The sequence below is a fragment of the Arvicanthis niloticus genome, chromosome 18 (assembly GCF_011762505.2).
Source record: "Arvicanthis niloticus isolate mArvNil1 chromosome 18, mArvNil1.pat.X, whole genome shotgun sequence".
Lineage (NCBI taxonomy): Eukaryota > Metazoa > Chordata > Mammalia > Rodentia > Muridae > Arvicanthis > Arvicanthis niloticus.
Window position 1 is genome coordinate 12,928,292 of NC_047675.1, and position 16,878 is coordinate 12,945,169.

The 16,878-nt window shown below is 42.2% G+C and overlaps 1 protein-coding gene across 2 annotated transcripts in view; it reads right to left on the minus strand.

Annotated features, from left to right (window-relative positions):
• Positions 1-495: 495 nt before the first annotated feature.
• Positions 496-16,878, minus strand: part of Mylk3 (myosin light chain kinase 3) — a 47,217-nt gene continuing 30,834 nt past the window's right edge. For both annotated transcript variants that reach the window (XM_034523174.2, XM_034523173.2), the window contains exons 10-13: positions 12,152-12,280; positions 5,466-5,618; positions 4,065-4,197; positions 496-1,649 (exon numbers count right to left, since the gene is read on the minus strand). In XM_034523174.2, coding sequence (XP_034379065.1) covers positions 1,590-1,649; positions 4,065-4,197; positions 5,466-5,618; positions 12,152-12,280 — 475 coding nt within the window. In that variant the 3' untranslated portion in view covers positions 496-1,589. The remainder of the gene's footprint in view (positions 1,650-4,064; positions 4,198-5,465; positions 5,619-12,151; positions 12,281-16,878) is intronic.

Consider the following 16,878-nt stretch of genomic DNA (forward strand, 5'->3'; position numbering starts at 1 on the left):
TTTTCAAATAATACTAAAGAAATGTAGGCTGATACTGTAGATTTTTTTTTAAGGCCTCAAACTTGTAATCCTCCTGTCTCAGATTGAGTGTTAAAATTGCGTGTATAGCCACTATACCTAGCTGATGTGTGCAACATGTGTGTGTGTGTGTGTGCTCGTGCACATGGGTTTCCCAACACAGAGTTTATCTGTGTAGCCCCTGGCTATCCTGGGACTCATTTTGTAGAACAGACTGGACTCAAACTCAGAGAAATCTATCCCCCCACCCCCCACCCCCCGGCCTCACGGGACTAAAGGCATGCACCACCACTGCCTGAACAATGTTGATTGTTAAAAGAGAAGTTAAAAAATATTTAAGGGTTGCTCTCCTCACATATTCTGAGAGCAGAGATCCTAATTTAGTCATAATTCTAGGAATTCTTGACACTGGAAGTCTTTGCACTGGGAGAAACAATACTGGATGGCATGCCTTTCCTTTCAAAAGAATCTACTGAGTTCTGGTTTAAATGATATTTTTTATTCTTTGAACACTCCATACATTAGTACAACACATATAGATCATACCCATCTACCTGTTTCCAACTCCCCCTAATGTCCCTCCCCATCTCCCTCCTACCTACATGTACTCTTTTATTTATTTTTTGCTATTAATAACCTCCCCAGACTAATTAGTTCTGGCCATATGCACATGGGTATGTAGCATCCACTGGGGGCAGGATTCTCCCTGCCTCATCAGCCATCAATTGCCATAGAGGTGGGCCTCGGGAGTTTCCTCCCATCCACACTGTAATCTTGGCCAAGCTGACCTTGTGCAGGTAGCCACAGATGCTGTGAGTCGATGCCTACAAAAGCCATGGCATGTCTTAACGACATCTCATAGGGCCCATCCTCATCCACCAACTCTTACATTCTTTCTGCCCCCTCTTCTGAGACTCAACCTGAGCCTTGGATAGGAAAGGATTGGCTCACTCAGAGCTGAGCACACAGTTTGCACTTTGACCAATTCTGAGTCTTGCACTATTACCCACTGTAAAAAGAAGCTTCTTTCACTAAAGTAGCAAGTAGCTCAAATCTACTGACTCCTTTAAAAATATATTTTATTAATTCTTTAAGAATTTTATACAATCTGTTTCGATTGTATTCATTCCCCGCTGTCGGACCTCCCTCTTCTTATCTCCCTTCCTACTGACTTTTTAAATCATGACAAGTTTAGAATTCAAATTTGACCAAAAGCCAAGTCGGATTTCCCTGCCCATCCTGAGCATGTCTGCTTTATTACCAAAAGTGAGGGTGCTGGGGAGGAAGCAGCATTAGACCTGGCGACCTTCCTAGGGCTTAAGAAAAACACTTTCATCCACAAGGAGGTCAACAACATAGCCTTTTTCTTTTCTTGCTTTCTGCCTTTTCTTTTTCCTTTTCCCTTTCCTTCTTTTCTTTCTCTCTTTCTTCCTTCCATTATTGTTTGCAAAATAAGAAGAATCAATAATAGCAAAGCGCCAGACTACATAAAATCTTGAGTAATCTCTTCATATTACCACTTCGTGTTGCCTCAAGAATTCCTGGGCCGAGTGGAGCAGCGGAGTTGATCCTTAGGGGCACGCTGGAAATTTCCTTAGCCTGTTGACGGCAGTCACCACATGGAAATGTTTCTTGAAGTAAAAAGGGGGAGGGAGATACAGAAAAGGCACATCTTTAGATCAAGCACTTAAGAAACGAGGGAAAGACAAGCCTAAGCACTTTGCTAGTTCAAATCCACGTGGGAATGGTGGGTCTCTGCCTTCTCTTTTCCTTCTGTTTGTTTTGTACAATTCCAATGTGTTAGTTTTTGTTTTGTCTTGTTATATTTTATTTGTTTATTTTATTTTATTTGTTTTTCGAGACAGGGTTTCTCTGTGTAGTCCTGGCTGTCCTGGAACTAACTCTATAGACCAGGCTGCCCTCGAACTCAGAAATCCACCTGCCTCTGCCTCCAAGTGCTGGGATTAAAGGCGTGCAATACCACTGCCCAGCTATATTTTATTATTGTCTCTCAGAAGCCTATTTTTTGTTTGCTTAGTTGGTTTGGTTTCTCTATGTAGCCCTGGGTGACCTGGAACTCACTCTGTAGACCAGTCTAGCCTTGAACTCACAGAGATCCACCTGCCTCTGACTCCTGAGTGCTGGGATTAAAGGTGTATGCCATTACTTGTTTGTTTTCTAATGAGAGGCAAAAAGGGGGTGGGTCCAGATGGGAGGGGAGAGGAGGATCTGGGAGTAGGAGAGGGAAAGGAAATTGTAGCAGGGATATATTGTGTGAAGAAAAACATCTATTGTCAATAAAAGGAAAAAACAACAAACGAACAAAATCTGGTACAAACAAAAAAAAATATCTGGTACTCTATAGGGAGTCCAGGTTTCCAGAATAATTGAAAGTCACTTTCTGGGGACGTGTTTGAGAAGAAAATTTATATTCTGTCCTTTAAAGTGGAAAGGCGAGCTCTCTAGAACATATTTTAAAATTGTGACTCATAAACCATTAGCGGGTCATCAAACTCAACCTGTGCACTAGAACGTGTAGCAGAATATTTCCCCCTGCTACATTTTACAATAAACTCTGTAATGTGGGAGGAGCTAATGTGGGAGGAGAAGGAGAGGAAGAGGAGAAGGAAGAGGAGGAGCTAGCAGAGGGAGAGAACCGGGAGAGGAGATGGCAGAAGATGTTCTCATGTCTCTAACAGTCTAAAGAAGTTGTAAGATCTAGGTTAGGTATTAGGTAACACCTCTAATTGTGTGGGCATCTTGTTAATTGAGCATTACCAAACATATAAAGCCATTAGATAATCTTTAAGCATTAGAGTCTCATTTCTACCAGGTACCACATGGATGATGGGTATTGTCTGGGGTTCAGCCAAGCTTTGTAAAGACAGCGTGGTGGATTGGCTGATCTAGCCACCACGATGGCGTCTCATGGGTGCCAGGGCCAGTGCATTTGGCCAACATGAGCCATGGTCAGAGTTGAGCAGCGGTGGGAGCAGCCGCCGCTCTTGGCCTCAGGCCTTGTCTAGTCGGAAACATGGTGGCCCCGTAACAAGAAGCCAGATTGGGTGCTGCCATTTTTAAATATCGTTAACAAGAAAGAGCTATAAACAAAAGCAGACGGCATAGGGAAGACAAAAGGCTCTCCTGCCCTAGTGAAGTCATGTAAATGTTCGCTTCCCACAGCTGTGAAGGAAAGCTAAGGAAAGAGGTTTGGGTTTCAGCGTCTGATTCTCACTTGGAGGAAGGAGTTGTGTGGGGTCTTATTGTTTATCTGTTTGTTTTAAGCTGAGGTTTGAACCAAGAGCCTCACACATTCTGAGTACACATGAGCCCAGTACAAAAGCCTATTGATTTCCACCCTGCGCCCCCTCCCATGGGGCTCTAAGTCAACACCAAAATTTTGGAAAACTAGTTCCCTGGAAAATAGTTATTGTTAAGATAGATTACAAACAAATCTGTGGTGAACAACATTTAAAAGCTTTGAAGTTTAATATGGCTTTCCCGTCTTGCTTTCTAAAATGTGATAGAATCAAGTCCCAAAGCTACACACAGCTAAGCGTGGGTCCTCCAAACTGTTATCACTAAGAATATATTCTCAAGTTTCATCCTGGTACTCACAAATTCAGATAGCTTTTATACCGTTGTTTTCTGCTCTGTGGCTTATTTATTTATTTATTTATTTATTTATTTATTTTGTTTAGAACCTCATCTAGCTATGTAGTTCTGTCTGTCCTGGAACTTGGTATGTAGACTAGGCTAGTCCTGGAACTTGGTATGTAGACTAGGCTAGTCTTGAACTCACAGTGATCTGCCTGCCTCTTTCTCTGGCTCTCAAAGTCCTAGGATTAAAGGTGTACATCATCACACACAAACCCATGGCATCTTTTAATCAGGCTAGCAGCTATGACACAAGAGAGAAATCTTCCCTTTAAATAATCCTTTAAATAATAATCCCTTTAAATAATAATGTTTAGAGCCTATATATGAGGAAAAACTTGGCTGTGGTTCTTTCAAATGCAGCTTTTACTGAAGAAACCCCAAAATACCTTCCATTTACTCTGGGCCATATATTTCTGCAGCAGTAGCTGGGATCTGAGGCGAACGTTGGAGCCCGAGGCTTTGGCAGGCAGGTGATTTAACCACTCATGTTTCAGGCACTGTGTGGCACTCATCCTACAGCTGTGGAGTCAAGCAGCAGTAGAACCATTGAGTTGAGCTAGGCTTTTCGAGGGGTCTAAATGTCTGTTCTGTTGGGTGGAAAGTCTGAGTCTGTGGTTCATCATTCCGACAGATTCATACCACGCTCTCAAACCTCCCCTTTTTACAAGAGCCAGTGAGAGCTGTCAGAGAAAAGTTCCCTGACCTCTGCTGAAGATTGTGTCCTGGTGACTCACCACCACCTCCCACAGAGGGCTGGGAAGCTAAGGCAGAACAACGGAAGGCCAGCTGCTACTAGGATTGCTCTTAGGAGAACAGGATGCTTGAATAAAGCCCATTTCTCCTGGCAGAGTAGAGCATCAGCCTGCTCATCTGAACTACAGGTTGGGTTTCCTCACTCGGAAAGATTTTACAATAAGAAACTGAAGATCTATCTGTGAGCACTGAGCTGTCCTGAAGCCTGGACACTTGGGCCTTCCTCCTAGGGTGTACTTTTGTGTCAATATTGTGTCAGTTTCCAATTATTTTATGTCTGAGTATCAAAAAAATCTCAACAGCTCAATCTATGACTTTAATAAAGTTGCTTGTGTCAGCTAGTTTCAAGTCAACTTGGAGCAAGCTAGGGTCATTTGAAGGGAGGGAACTGCAACTGAGAAAATGCCTCATAAGTCAGGCTGAAGGCAAGCTTGTATGACATTTTCTTGATTAGTAACTGATAGGGGAGGGACCAGCCCTTTGTGGGTGGCGCATCAGCCATCCCTGGGCTGGTGGTTCTGGTTCTATATAAAAGTAGACTGAGCAAGTCATTAAGCAGCACCTCTCCGTGGCCTCTGTATCAGCTCCTGCCTCCAGGTTCCTGCCCTGCTTGAGTTTCTGCCCCCATTGCTTTGGATGATGAATTGTTATACAGAACTGTCAATGAAATAATCCCTTCCCTCCTCTGGTTGCTTTTGGTCATGGTATTTCATCACAGCGATAGGCACCCAAAGACAATGCTGAAGTCTAATAATGCCTTTGTGACCAAGAAATGAAGTACTCAGATCTGTATTCCAAAGGTGACATCTACATACCTCAACTCTTTTCAACATTAGCTTATTGTAAGTTATAACTTGGAAATAAGACTCATTTCTAATATAACTCTTTCTAAGACTCTGACGTCTAGCTGCCGCTCCTTCTAATATTCCAAGCAAGTAACAGACTAAGAAATCTCTCAGGAAGAAAGGATTCAGCATACCACACAGATCAGGGCCTGTTATAATGGCCACTGAGTGACCACCAACTAAAAATACCTCTTCTCTTTGATCAGCAACCTGGAAACAAAGTCCTTGGCTTCCTCTGACAGCCCTTTGAAGGTATCAGCATCGAAATCCCAGCTGCAGTTCACAATAAAATTCATGGTCTCTGCATCTGTTTCCCCTAGAAATGGGGACAAACCACTGAGTCTATGGAGAAGAGAAAGGACCATGAGTATATCAGAAGCTCAGAGTATCACAAGCTCTACTTCTGTAACTTCTCCAATGCATATTGGTTCTGCATGTTCACATGAAGGTGGGAGGTGGGGGAGAGGACATTCTGAACAATCTCCTATCTCACGTAACTCTTTCCTCATCTCTACAGCAATGGTTCTCAGCCTTCCTAATGCTGCCACCAATTTATGTAGTTGCTCATGTTGTAGTGACCTCCAACCATAAAATTATTTTCATTGCTATTTCATAACTGTAATTTCACTACTGCTATGAATTATAATGTAAATATCTGTGTTTTCCAATGGTCTTAGGTGAGCCCTGAAAAAGGATTATTCCACCCCCAAATGGGTCGAAACCCACAGGTTGAGAAGCACTGCTCTAGAGTAACTGTAAAGTGTATTCTAATACAATATGTCCACAAATCAAGTGTATATTTATTTATTTTTGTTGTTGTTGTTTGAGACAGGATTCTCTAGTTGTCCCTGGATAAGCTGAAACTCACTATTATGACAAACCAGGCTGGCCTTGAACTCATAGAGATCCTTGGGTCTTTGCCTCCTGAGTGTTTAAAAGCATGAGCTACCATGCCCAGTGTGTATATTTATTTGAAAAAAGCTTTCTATTTCTCTGAGATGGGCTCTAATATATACTATTGTCCTTTAAGCCCATGAAATATTGGCCTTACTAGGCTCAGGCTAAGGCAGAGAGGCAAGATAACCTAACTGACTGAGTAAGGCTTTAAACTTCCCCTGTCTGATACAGCAAACACAAAGTCTTTAATATTCCCCGGGCTATAAAAGAAAGCTAGCTAAGCATGGGTGTATGAATGAGCCCAAAGCAGCATTCCTCTACATTCTTCAGGTTCTTGCACTCCTGCCCTGTCCTCCCTCAGTGTTGGCAGTATCTGAACTTCTGTCCTCCCCTAAGCTGCCTTCATCCAAGTCTTATCACAGCAACAAGAATGAAAGTAGAACAGGCTTAAGAAAATAGCTCAGGAAATCTAGTCAGAGAGAGAAAGGGGGCCAATTTGTGGCAGAAGTGACATAGTCACACAACACTGTAATGTACCCTCATAGTCTCTATGAATTCCCTTGGATAGAGTTCCTATTTGAGTCACCTTAAAGAAAGGAACCTCACTTGAGAAAATGCCTCCATAAGATCTGGCTGTAGGGCATTTTCTTATTAGTGGTTGATGGGGAAAAGCCCAGCCCATTATGGGTGATGCCAATCCTGGGCTAGTAGTCCTTGCACTTCTGCTTCTATAAAAAGACAGACTGGGAAAGCCACGGGAAGCAAGCCAGTAAGCAGCCAGTAAGCAGCACTCCTCCTCCATGGTCTTTACTTCGGTTCCTGCCTCTAGGTTCCTGCTGTTTGAGTTCCTGTCCAGACTTCCTTTAAGATGAACAGCAATATGGAAGTATAAACCAAATAAACCTTTTCTTCTCCAACTTGCATTTTGATGGTGGTAAATCTATCATTTTAATTGATACATAGGCTATTTGGATTATACTCCCTGTTATAATTTATCCTTCTCAGATCTCTGATAATGATGGCTTATTGTAGCTTTATGTTAGAAGCAGCAAGCACCCAGCTTCTCCCTCAAGGATGCATGTAGCTGCCTGTTCAGTTTAGGCTTCACTTTTCTAGAGCTACTGGGTCTCTAGCTGAGAAAGGCAGATACCATTTACCTTGCTGGAAAACTTCAACCTGAAAGAGAGAAACTTACAAAATAAGTTTCAACATTTTTTTTTTACTATGCCTTTATTTAAAGGATCTTTCTTTGCAATGACTGCTCTCAGTAATCAATCACTTGTGTCTTGCCAGGAGCCATCTAAGAGAAGCTAAAAACTAGCAAGTAATCTTCCTGAGATGGTTCCGCCATGGATTAAAATCTGCAATGGATTTGCTCCTTTAGGCAAGGCTGAGGAGAATTTCATTTTAGGAAAGATTCCTGCTATTAATATGCTTTTTCTGTTAATATATATATATACATATATAACAATCACTAGGTATTAGCCCACTCTTTTGAGCAGATCTCTGCAGAACAACAAAGATGTACTGTCTTGGGCTGGAGAAATGGCTCAGCGGTTAAGAGCGCTGACTCTTCTTCCCGAGGTCCTGAGTTCAATTCCCAGCAACCACATGGTGGCTCACAGCCATCTGTAATGGGATCTGATGCTCTCTTCTGGTGTGTCTGAAGACAGCTACAGTGTATTCATATACATAAAATAAATAAAATCTTTAAAAAGACAGAAAGAGAAAGAGAGAGAGAAAGGCAATATTATTAAAAAAATGTACTGTCTTGTAGTGATGCTGTATAGACAAATAGATGACTTCTTAATTCTTAATGATGATCCTATAAGAATTCTTAAGATTATACTAGGAATTATTAAGCTCTTTTATAACAGGCCGACTCTGACAATCAAAACTGCAATGAGAACTCTGATAGTCTTCAAGTGTCACGAGTTAATTGCTACTGATATAGCAAGCAGGCATCTGCAACTTAGAGCACATTCCAAGAGGTTGTAAAACCATTGACCACAGGTCATAAAAATGGAACTAATGGTTTACTATAGGTACAAGGACAGAAGATAAAATATTGACTGGGTTTACCTATACAAAACTTCACTAATAATTTAGTCACAAAAGTTATGTCTTTTAACTCTGCATGAATATGTAGAGCTGGTGACAGATGATGAATGTTTAGCCAGATAATTATTGTTAATGGATATGTATGTAAACATTCTCTGTTGTAACCTGTTAGGAGCCACGTGAGCGTGATAACATCCGCCATTACAAGATGGCGCGGGCATCCTGTCCTCCCACAAGTAAACAACTAACTACGCAGGTGCAAAAGGCAAAAAGCACGCCAAAGTCACTGCCCATCCCCAGGGCGTATTATGGGTAATGAGTGAACAGCCAATCAGAAGTGAACACACCACTCTAGGGTACATATAGCAGTGCCTTTTCCAGGCTTGGGGTCTTTCCGCTTCTGCTGATACAAGAATAAAGCCTCGCTGTGGTGACCACTCGAACACTGCCTCAAGTGTCTCTTTCGCGGGCGAAGGGGACACAGAGGGGCTCGGAACAGTAACCTTTTTATTCAATTTATGTTTTAACTTCTAGTAAACTTTTATTAAAAAAAACTAATAAATAAATAAAAATAAATTAAAAAAAAAAAAAAACCAACCGAGGTGGTGGGGATGGATGCATGGAAAAACCATTTGATCTATTCTCCTAGAAAAGGTACACAAGACTAGCAAAGGTCACATTGGAAGATATAACATTGTAGAGATAGCATTGGGAGGAAGGCATTGGGAGCAAGAACAGGAGGAGAGAGTAAGATTAGAAGGAGAATGCAGAGTGGAATAACTTAGAAATTATAAGGCAACTTAAAATATTAAGAGAGCAATATGCAGAATGCAGAGGGAAAGACGGAAATGGAAGAAGCTGGAAAGAGAGAGCATAAGGAGCAGGCAGGCTTCTCCTTACCATGAAACAGAACAGGTATTTTCTTAATAGCAAGGCAGGCTTAGTCTGACTAAAGAGAGCAAAGCTTTCCATCTTACTTGGGTTTAATTCATTTAGCAATAAAAGGGCAGAAGCCTTTTCTTTCTTTATGAAATAAAGATTGAAGCTAATTTTTTATCTAGAATGAGTGAGTTCTCTCTGCACTGGTGCTTGGTCTTTTGTCCATATACATATCTGAGTATGGAAGTGTGTGTGTGTGTATGTGTGTGTGTGTGTTTGTGTGTGTGTGTGTGTGTGTAATTATGAGATAAGTATGTAAGCTGTGCCCAACTAGTTTGAATAGAGATTTATGAATGTGTATGCATGAATCTATATATGAATTTATGAGTTTAATCCATATTTGCTTGTGTAAAGGTTTTTCCTTTTTTCATCATGATTCTCTTTTCTTGGTTCAACAGAAGATTTTTGCTCCAAACTTCCCACCCAGACTGACAGGTGAAAAGCATTTGGACAAGAGGGAGGAGGCTCTAGCAGTTAGTCATTTACTTCATCCCCTGCTGTTTTATGATGAGGTGCTAATTGCCAGAGACAGTTTCTGGCCCAAAAGGACCTCAGGCAGATAAGCTACAGTAGCAAAGTGACTTAGATTTACGATAGGTACATGTTTTATTATTATACAGCAACCCTAAATATAATGTAAAACCAAGTCTTGCCCTCCAATGCTCTTCCCCATCCACTGCTTCAAGAAGAAGCAACAAAAAAAGAACAGCAAGGGCTGGCCCCTGGCAGTGTCTCATGATAAACAATTAGATGGAAAAAAAAGGTTTAAAAGAAAACATTTTATGTAAGTTGTGAGGGTCTAAGAAAGTAAATACAAAATGTAAAGGTCTAAAGTATGTAAAAAGTGAGAAATGTTTCAGATTGCTTCCTCTCCGTGCTATTGTACTAAGACTTCAAAAGTTCAGTTTTAGCAATCAGTGGAGTCCTGATAAGCTATTAATCTAGCCTGGTAAAGCATTGACTGCTATTATCATAACCACAGGCTCAAAAGTTTACATTTCTTTTGGTTGTCTTCTAAATATGAACTTAACTGTGCTTCTCATTATTGTGTTGAAAACATCTCTGTCCAATCTATACACCCAGCCCTCTGGACAGAGGAAAGCCAATCATACACCCAGCCCTCTAGACAGAGGAAAGAGTGTTAATGCTTTGGAACCACTTTTTTTTTTTTTTTTTTTGGTTCCCAACATTACTCTCAGTCAAAGGCATGATTCTACTTCCTTTTCTACAATGTGGATTACAGATTACAAACAGTGGTAATGCTAATATATCCAAACTTATATCCTTTTTTGAAAACTTAAAAAATTTATATAAGCTTCAGATAGCTGACTGACTTGGTTCTGCCTTTTACAGGTCAAAGGGACTACAGACAAGTACTCATGTCAATCAACAGGCTAAGTTTGCCCACCTCCCTACTTCTGAGGATGGAGTTTCTGTCTGTCTCTGTCCATCTGTCTCTCTCTGTCTCTGTCTGTCTCTCTGTCTCTCTCTGTCTCTCTGTCTCTCTCTGTCTCTCTCTGTGTGTGTGTGTGTGTGTGTGTGTGTGTGTGTGTGTGTGTGTATGTCTCAGTGTCTTTGTTCTTAAAACTCTCCTGCTCCAACTACCATGACCACTGGTCTAGAAGTTTCAAATGTTAATCCAAGTTAAATATTTTCCCCTATACTCTTTAACTTTACCTTCTTTCCCTAGTCTACACCTGTCCCAGCAGATTTCTGTAAAGCACAGCCAACTGGGTGTTTGTTTGTTTCTTTCTTTGTTTTTTGTTTTTTGGGTTTTTTGTTGTTGTTGTTGTTGTTTGTGAAGACGCTTCTGCCAGGGGCTAAACTCCAATTCCAGGAGGAAAACCACAAAGTCCACTTGAGCAAACATCCTATGGCAACACACCCCACCCCCGATTAGCAACAGTCAGTCAGGCTATAACAACAGGGTCAAGATACATACAGATAACCCAAGACATTCTGCACAAATAGATAACCTAGCCATCCTGTTTTTCAGGTGGTTGTGCCCCCTATCAACAATGTTTGGTTCCTACAGATTATTCCAGAAATGCAGTCTTTAAAATATTAACTTGCTGACCCGTATGGAAATTCCCCAAGCTTGCTGTAACCACAATCAATACCCTGCACCCCTAGACTTGAGATTCTCACTTCTGAGCTGTTACAATAGTGACAACGAGAGTCCTTGTTCACAAGCTCCTAATAAAGACCCTTATGTATTTGCATCGGAATTAGCTCCTCTATGGTCTTTGGGGGTGGGGGGAATATCCCTATGACTTGGGCATAACAATTTCCAATTTTAGCTCAGATGCAGGTAACATCAACAAAAGGCTGGAATGTTAGATCTCAATGACCACCTCACCCAAAACAAAACAACAATTAAACAAACAAACAAACAAAAAACAACCTAGATGCCTATTTAACCCATCAAAGCAGATGCTGGCCAGCTCTCCCAGTAGTACTCAGTACCTGTGGCTCCTCCCAACACTTCTCACCCTGCTCCCTATACTAAACCTCTCCTTCCCAAGGGCTGACTTTCCTTCTCCCAGGTTCTCTTCCTATATAAAGCCAGCCATTATGACTGTGCACTCCCATGGCTCCCGGTTCCTCTCTTGGTTCCCATGCGCTCTTAACGCTCTTGGTTGGGGCTCCTCTCCATTTTCCTACCACCCCCACCACCCAGTTCAGTCTGGACTCTTTCAGATTTCTCTCCCTCAAATCTACAATAAAGCCTTATCCTCACCCATGTGTAGGAATGGTCTTGTACTTATTCTCATTTAGTAGTTAGAAGCAAGCTCCATCTGTAGCATACCCTTAGCTAACTGCTTTTCTTCTATCTCATCACCCTGCTCCTCTACCAATGTTCCTGACGCTTGCCAAATTGTGTTTTTCTGCTTCTAAAAGTACCAATGTAAGATGGATAGCCCAAACCCCACCCAGAACCAGCCCCTTGCCCCTGTGTCCCCTCCCCCAGTACTCACAGCATGTAGGTGATAACTCCCACACTCCACATGTCTGTTGGGAATGACACAAACTCATAGTTAACAACTTCTGGGGCCAGGAACTCCGGAGTACCAAAGTTCACCTTTAGCTTCTCCCGAGGCTTGTATCTGAGAGAAAAAGAGAAGAATTAAGGACATATGAAGGGAGAGAATGTGGAGCAAATGTAGATCCTGGAAGGAAACACTTCCCCACCCTACCTGTCAGGTATGTTGCCTGGATCCCACACTCACACTACACAAGTGGTTTCCTGGGGGACTAATCATACACTCAGACATGCCTTCTAGCCTCTCCATGTTGGCTTATAGACAATTCCACTAGGCTCTACCCAACAGCCACCTGCATTCACCTGCAGACATCTGCAACCATCTGCAGCCACCTGTACCACATGATCCAGGTGCAGCAGCCCATAAAGACTGTTTACTACCCCACCTTCTCTCTTCTCCCTCTCCCTCTTCCCTTCTCCCTCTCCTTCCTTCCTCTTCCTTCTCCCTCTCCTTTCTCCTTCTCCCTCTCCTTTTGTCTCTCCTTCTCTTCCTCTCCCTCTTTCTCTGTTCCTACGTGTTCCCAACCTTTCTTCCTTTTTTTTCTGTCCTTCTTTCTCTGCCTCTACCCCTTTCCAGGCCCCTCCCACTCCTTTCTCCCTCAATAAATCTTTACTCTAGGCCTATTGCAGGCATGATTCCTCAGGGGACACCATGGCAGGGCCTGCCAAGGTATTCACCACACACATTATACCACCGTTTTACAATGCATAACAAGAAAATTACAGTCCTTCTAGCCACTTACAATCTGAAGATGATAAATTGACATGAAACCACATGAATAAGTACAAACAAATGGGGACAAAGCTTCTGGAGAGCAACTACTTTGTTGGTGTGCACATGTGCCAGAGCGGTCATAGTAAGAAAAGGAAGGGATGGACATTATCAACAATCATGAGGGAAATACAAATTACAACTACAATGTATTTCCATGTGCACCCATATAAATGTCTATAGTACTAAATGCACACATACATACAACAGAGGGAGAAAAATATAGCATGCATTGACTAGAATGTAGAGAATTCAGATCCTTTATGCAGTGTAAGTAAATGAAATGGAGCAGACACTGCTGAAATCAGAAAAGTGAGCAGGGTGCGGTGTCTTCAACTGTGATTCCAATACTCGGGAGGCTAACACAGCAGGACTGAGATGAGTTTGAGACCAGGATAAGTTACACAACAAGTTTAGGCAAGCTTAAGTAACAGACTCTGTCTCAACAAAACAAAATCCAAAGAGGTGACTAATAAAAAATTTAAAAAAATAGAATTATGTAATTCAGCAATCTTTTGAGCATGTACTCAAAAGAATTAACATAGAGCTCCAGGAGAAGCTGTGTGCTTTGCTGTGCCCTATTTCACACCCTGTGACCTGAGGTGTGAGATTCCTTCCACTACATGTAGAAATACCTTGAAATCAGCTTCACTTCACTGATGCTGGGGCTGGCCTTAGGAGTTGCTTTGCCAATAGAATGTGAGTAAAATTTTACTGGGCTAATCCCAAGCTAGGCCACAACTGTTCCTATGTCACTGCCACAAGAAGAGAATGAGAGACACAGTGCACATCTGACTTCACTGAAGGCTAGAGAGATGGCTCATTGGTTAAGACCCAGATCCAAGGCAAAGTGTGGTGGCGTACAATTTTAATCCCAGCACTTGGGAGGCAGAGGAAGGCAGATCTCTGTGAGTTTGAGGCCAGCCTGGTCTTCAGATCCAATACCAGGACAGTCAGAGATACACAGAGAAACCCTGTCTCAAAAACAAACAAAAAACAAACAAAAAAAACCCAACAAAACAAAACAAAAGACCCAGGTTCAATTCCCAGAATCTATATCATATGGTGGCCAACAACCATTAAAACTCCAGTTCCAGGGGATTCAATACCCTCTCTGGGCTCTGTGGGCACTGTACACATGTGCAGATATACATACAGGCAAAACACCTCCGTGTGTGTGTGTGTGTGTGTGTGTGTGTGTGTGTGTGTCTGTGTGTAAAAACTAACTCAGTGATCTCAAATAGTGGTCTGTAGATAAATGTTCAAAAGTAGCTGTCTAGACTTTTTAAAAGACTTAATCTGCAGTAATTGCCAAGTTGGGTGATCTAAATATTGATTTCCGCAGGCTAGTGTCAATGGCCCATCACGAAGTTACTGAATGATAAGATTCAGTGGCCTATCAAATAACATTCAAACTTTTGAGCCTAGCATTCAGGATTCTTCTTTAGGAGTCTCGTCCTATACTGTGCTCTCCCTAGATCAACTCATACTCACAAACTGGTTCTCAGGCCATAACTAATGTCGTCTCCCATGATTCCCCTCTACTGCTCCTGTTCAAGCTGGCTCAGGCTCTCAGAAGAGCTCTAAAGCTAACTGGGTTCCTCAATTCGCAAACACTGGAAACTATCACAAATCAATCCTGTATCCCCAATCTCCTCGTCTTCTGAGCTGGTAAACACTCACCAGCATTACCACTACCTTCTCATGACAGATCCCGTCCATGAGAAGCCTCCCTCACGCCAGGAGCTTCTAGTGGTTGCTTCTTGCTCTGAATTCAATGTGTCACTGTAAGCGGTCCTATGATAACTGGCCACCTGGCACTCAAGTGTGTCCTGTGAATCTTGAATGTATATTCCAACAAGCACAATATTATACCACAGGCATCTTAAAGAGAGGAGCTTTGGGGTACCAAAAGTTATTTGGCTATCATGGCTTTGCCAAGGGCTGGAAGACAAACACAGTCACACCGTGTTTCTATGGCACTGCATTCCGTGGAGTGGAGGACAAAGTGAGTATGCAAACCAGCCTAAACAGGCCTGCTGGGGCAGATGGTGATGAAAACTACATTGTCTTGCATAAGACACACATACGTGAAAAATAATCCCAAGTTTAGAAGACATTATTTAGGAAACGATGAAGCAGGTTTCCTCCATCATTGGTTGTGATTTTTCATGTGTGTGGGTAGGGAGGTTATATTGTTCACTAAAGGTGGTGGCAAATTTCTATTATAGCAACAGCATGGGGGCAATGAAATATACCTTTCATTTCTGCAAATAGGTAACATTTCAGCCTATGGAGGAGTGGCCCCAAAAGACTGTCAGTGGAGTTCAGGATGTTTCCTGGAAGCAGGGGCAGAAACCAGAAGCTAACCTGGTGAGTTCAGTTGCTATGTGAGTGATGGGGGAAGGGCAGGACACTCAGAGCGCAGCAAAGATGGCTCCTTGTGGGAAACAGCCATCAAGACCACACACACACACACACACACACACACACACACACACACACACAATCCTAGCCCTCAGGGGGCTGAAGAAGAAAGATCACAAGTCAGAGGCCAGCCAAGGGAGACATAACGAGACCTTGTTTGAAAAACAAACAGACGAACAAAGCTATGTGGCACATGTTGTAATCCCAGCACTCGGAGGCAAGTCTGAGGCCAGGCTGAAACTTGTCCCCCAACCCCGGCCCAAATAAAACAACAAACACGAGAAACAAGAATGAAAGAGGAAGGAGGTGAGGGAGGAGGAAAGAAAAGGGAAATATCAGAAAAACTTCAGAAAGAATTGAAATTCAGCTACTATATTCAGAAGTATCCAGAAAATACATTCCCTGATTCCCAGAAAATAAATTCTCTGATTCCCAGAGAATAATCATTCTTAGAGGAAAGAAAATTGGAGGAAAGCTTGAAGGATAGGCATTCAACTAGTGAATCAATTTTAGTTAGCATCCGAATTGAGACAGAAGTTTGGTGGACAGTCTTTCTAAGCTCCATAGATTTGCTGTAACCTCTGCTGGGAATCCACACTGCCGGTTTCACCTGTCATGGACATGAGACTATCAAGACTGGGAAGTAAAATTATGTGTACTTTAGGCTGTATGAAATTTAAGGGTCTTTAAGATATCTTGAAAATTATATATAAGAAGGGCTGCAGACGTGGCTAGGTGGTTAAGAGCACTGGATGCTCTTTCAGAGGACCTAGACTCCAACATCCATATGGAAAGTTACAACCATCTGTATCTCTAGTTCCAGGGGATCTGATGTCCTCCTCTCACGTCTGTGGGTACTACATGTATACAGTGCATAGACACATAAAATAAAAAAGAATTCTTTATATAAAAAAAGTCATATACAATAGCCAGTGAGATACTCAGAGGCTAAAGGTGTTTGCTGCCAAGCCCAATGATGAGTTTAGCTCCTAGGGCCCATACAGAGGATGGAAAGAACCAACTCCTAGAAGCTGCCCTCTGATTTCCACACAGCACCGAGGCATGCATTGTGCCTCCCTGCTCCCACATACATAAATAAAGGTAACAAAAGTTTTTAAATGTATACAATAATCACTTAATGTGCTGAAACCTGGGGACTATCCATATTAGATCCCATTCAGCCCTCATGACTATCTCCACATGAGTGAGCAAAAATGTCATGTATCACAACTGTACTAAATTCTAATGTAGTCTTCAGTGGTTCCAGATCCACTCACATGGCTCCGCCTGTCACACACATGTTTTCGTATGTAAGCTAGCTAGATATTCCTCAGAGTGCAAGGATGGCCATGGGTGTGTGGAGTAGCTTAGACCCTAGCAGAGTGGAGAACCGATAGAATTTAATCTGCCCTGAACCCTGCTCAACAATCCCCCAGAACTATTTTCTTCTGCTCAGACAGGTG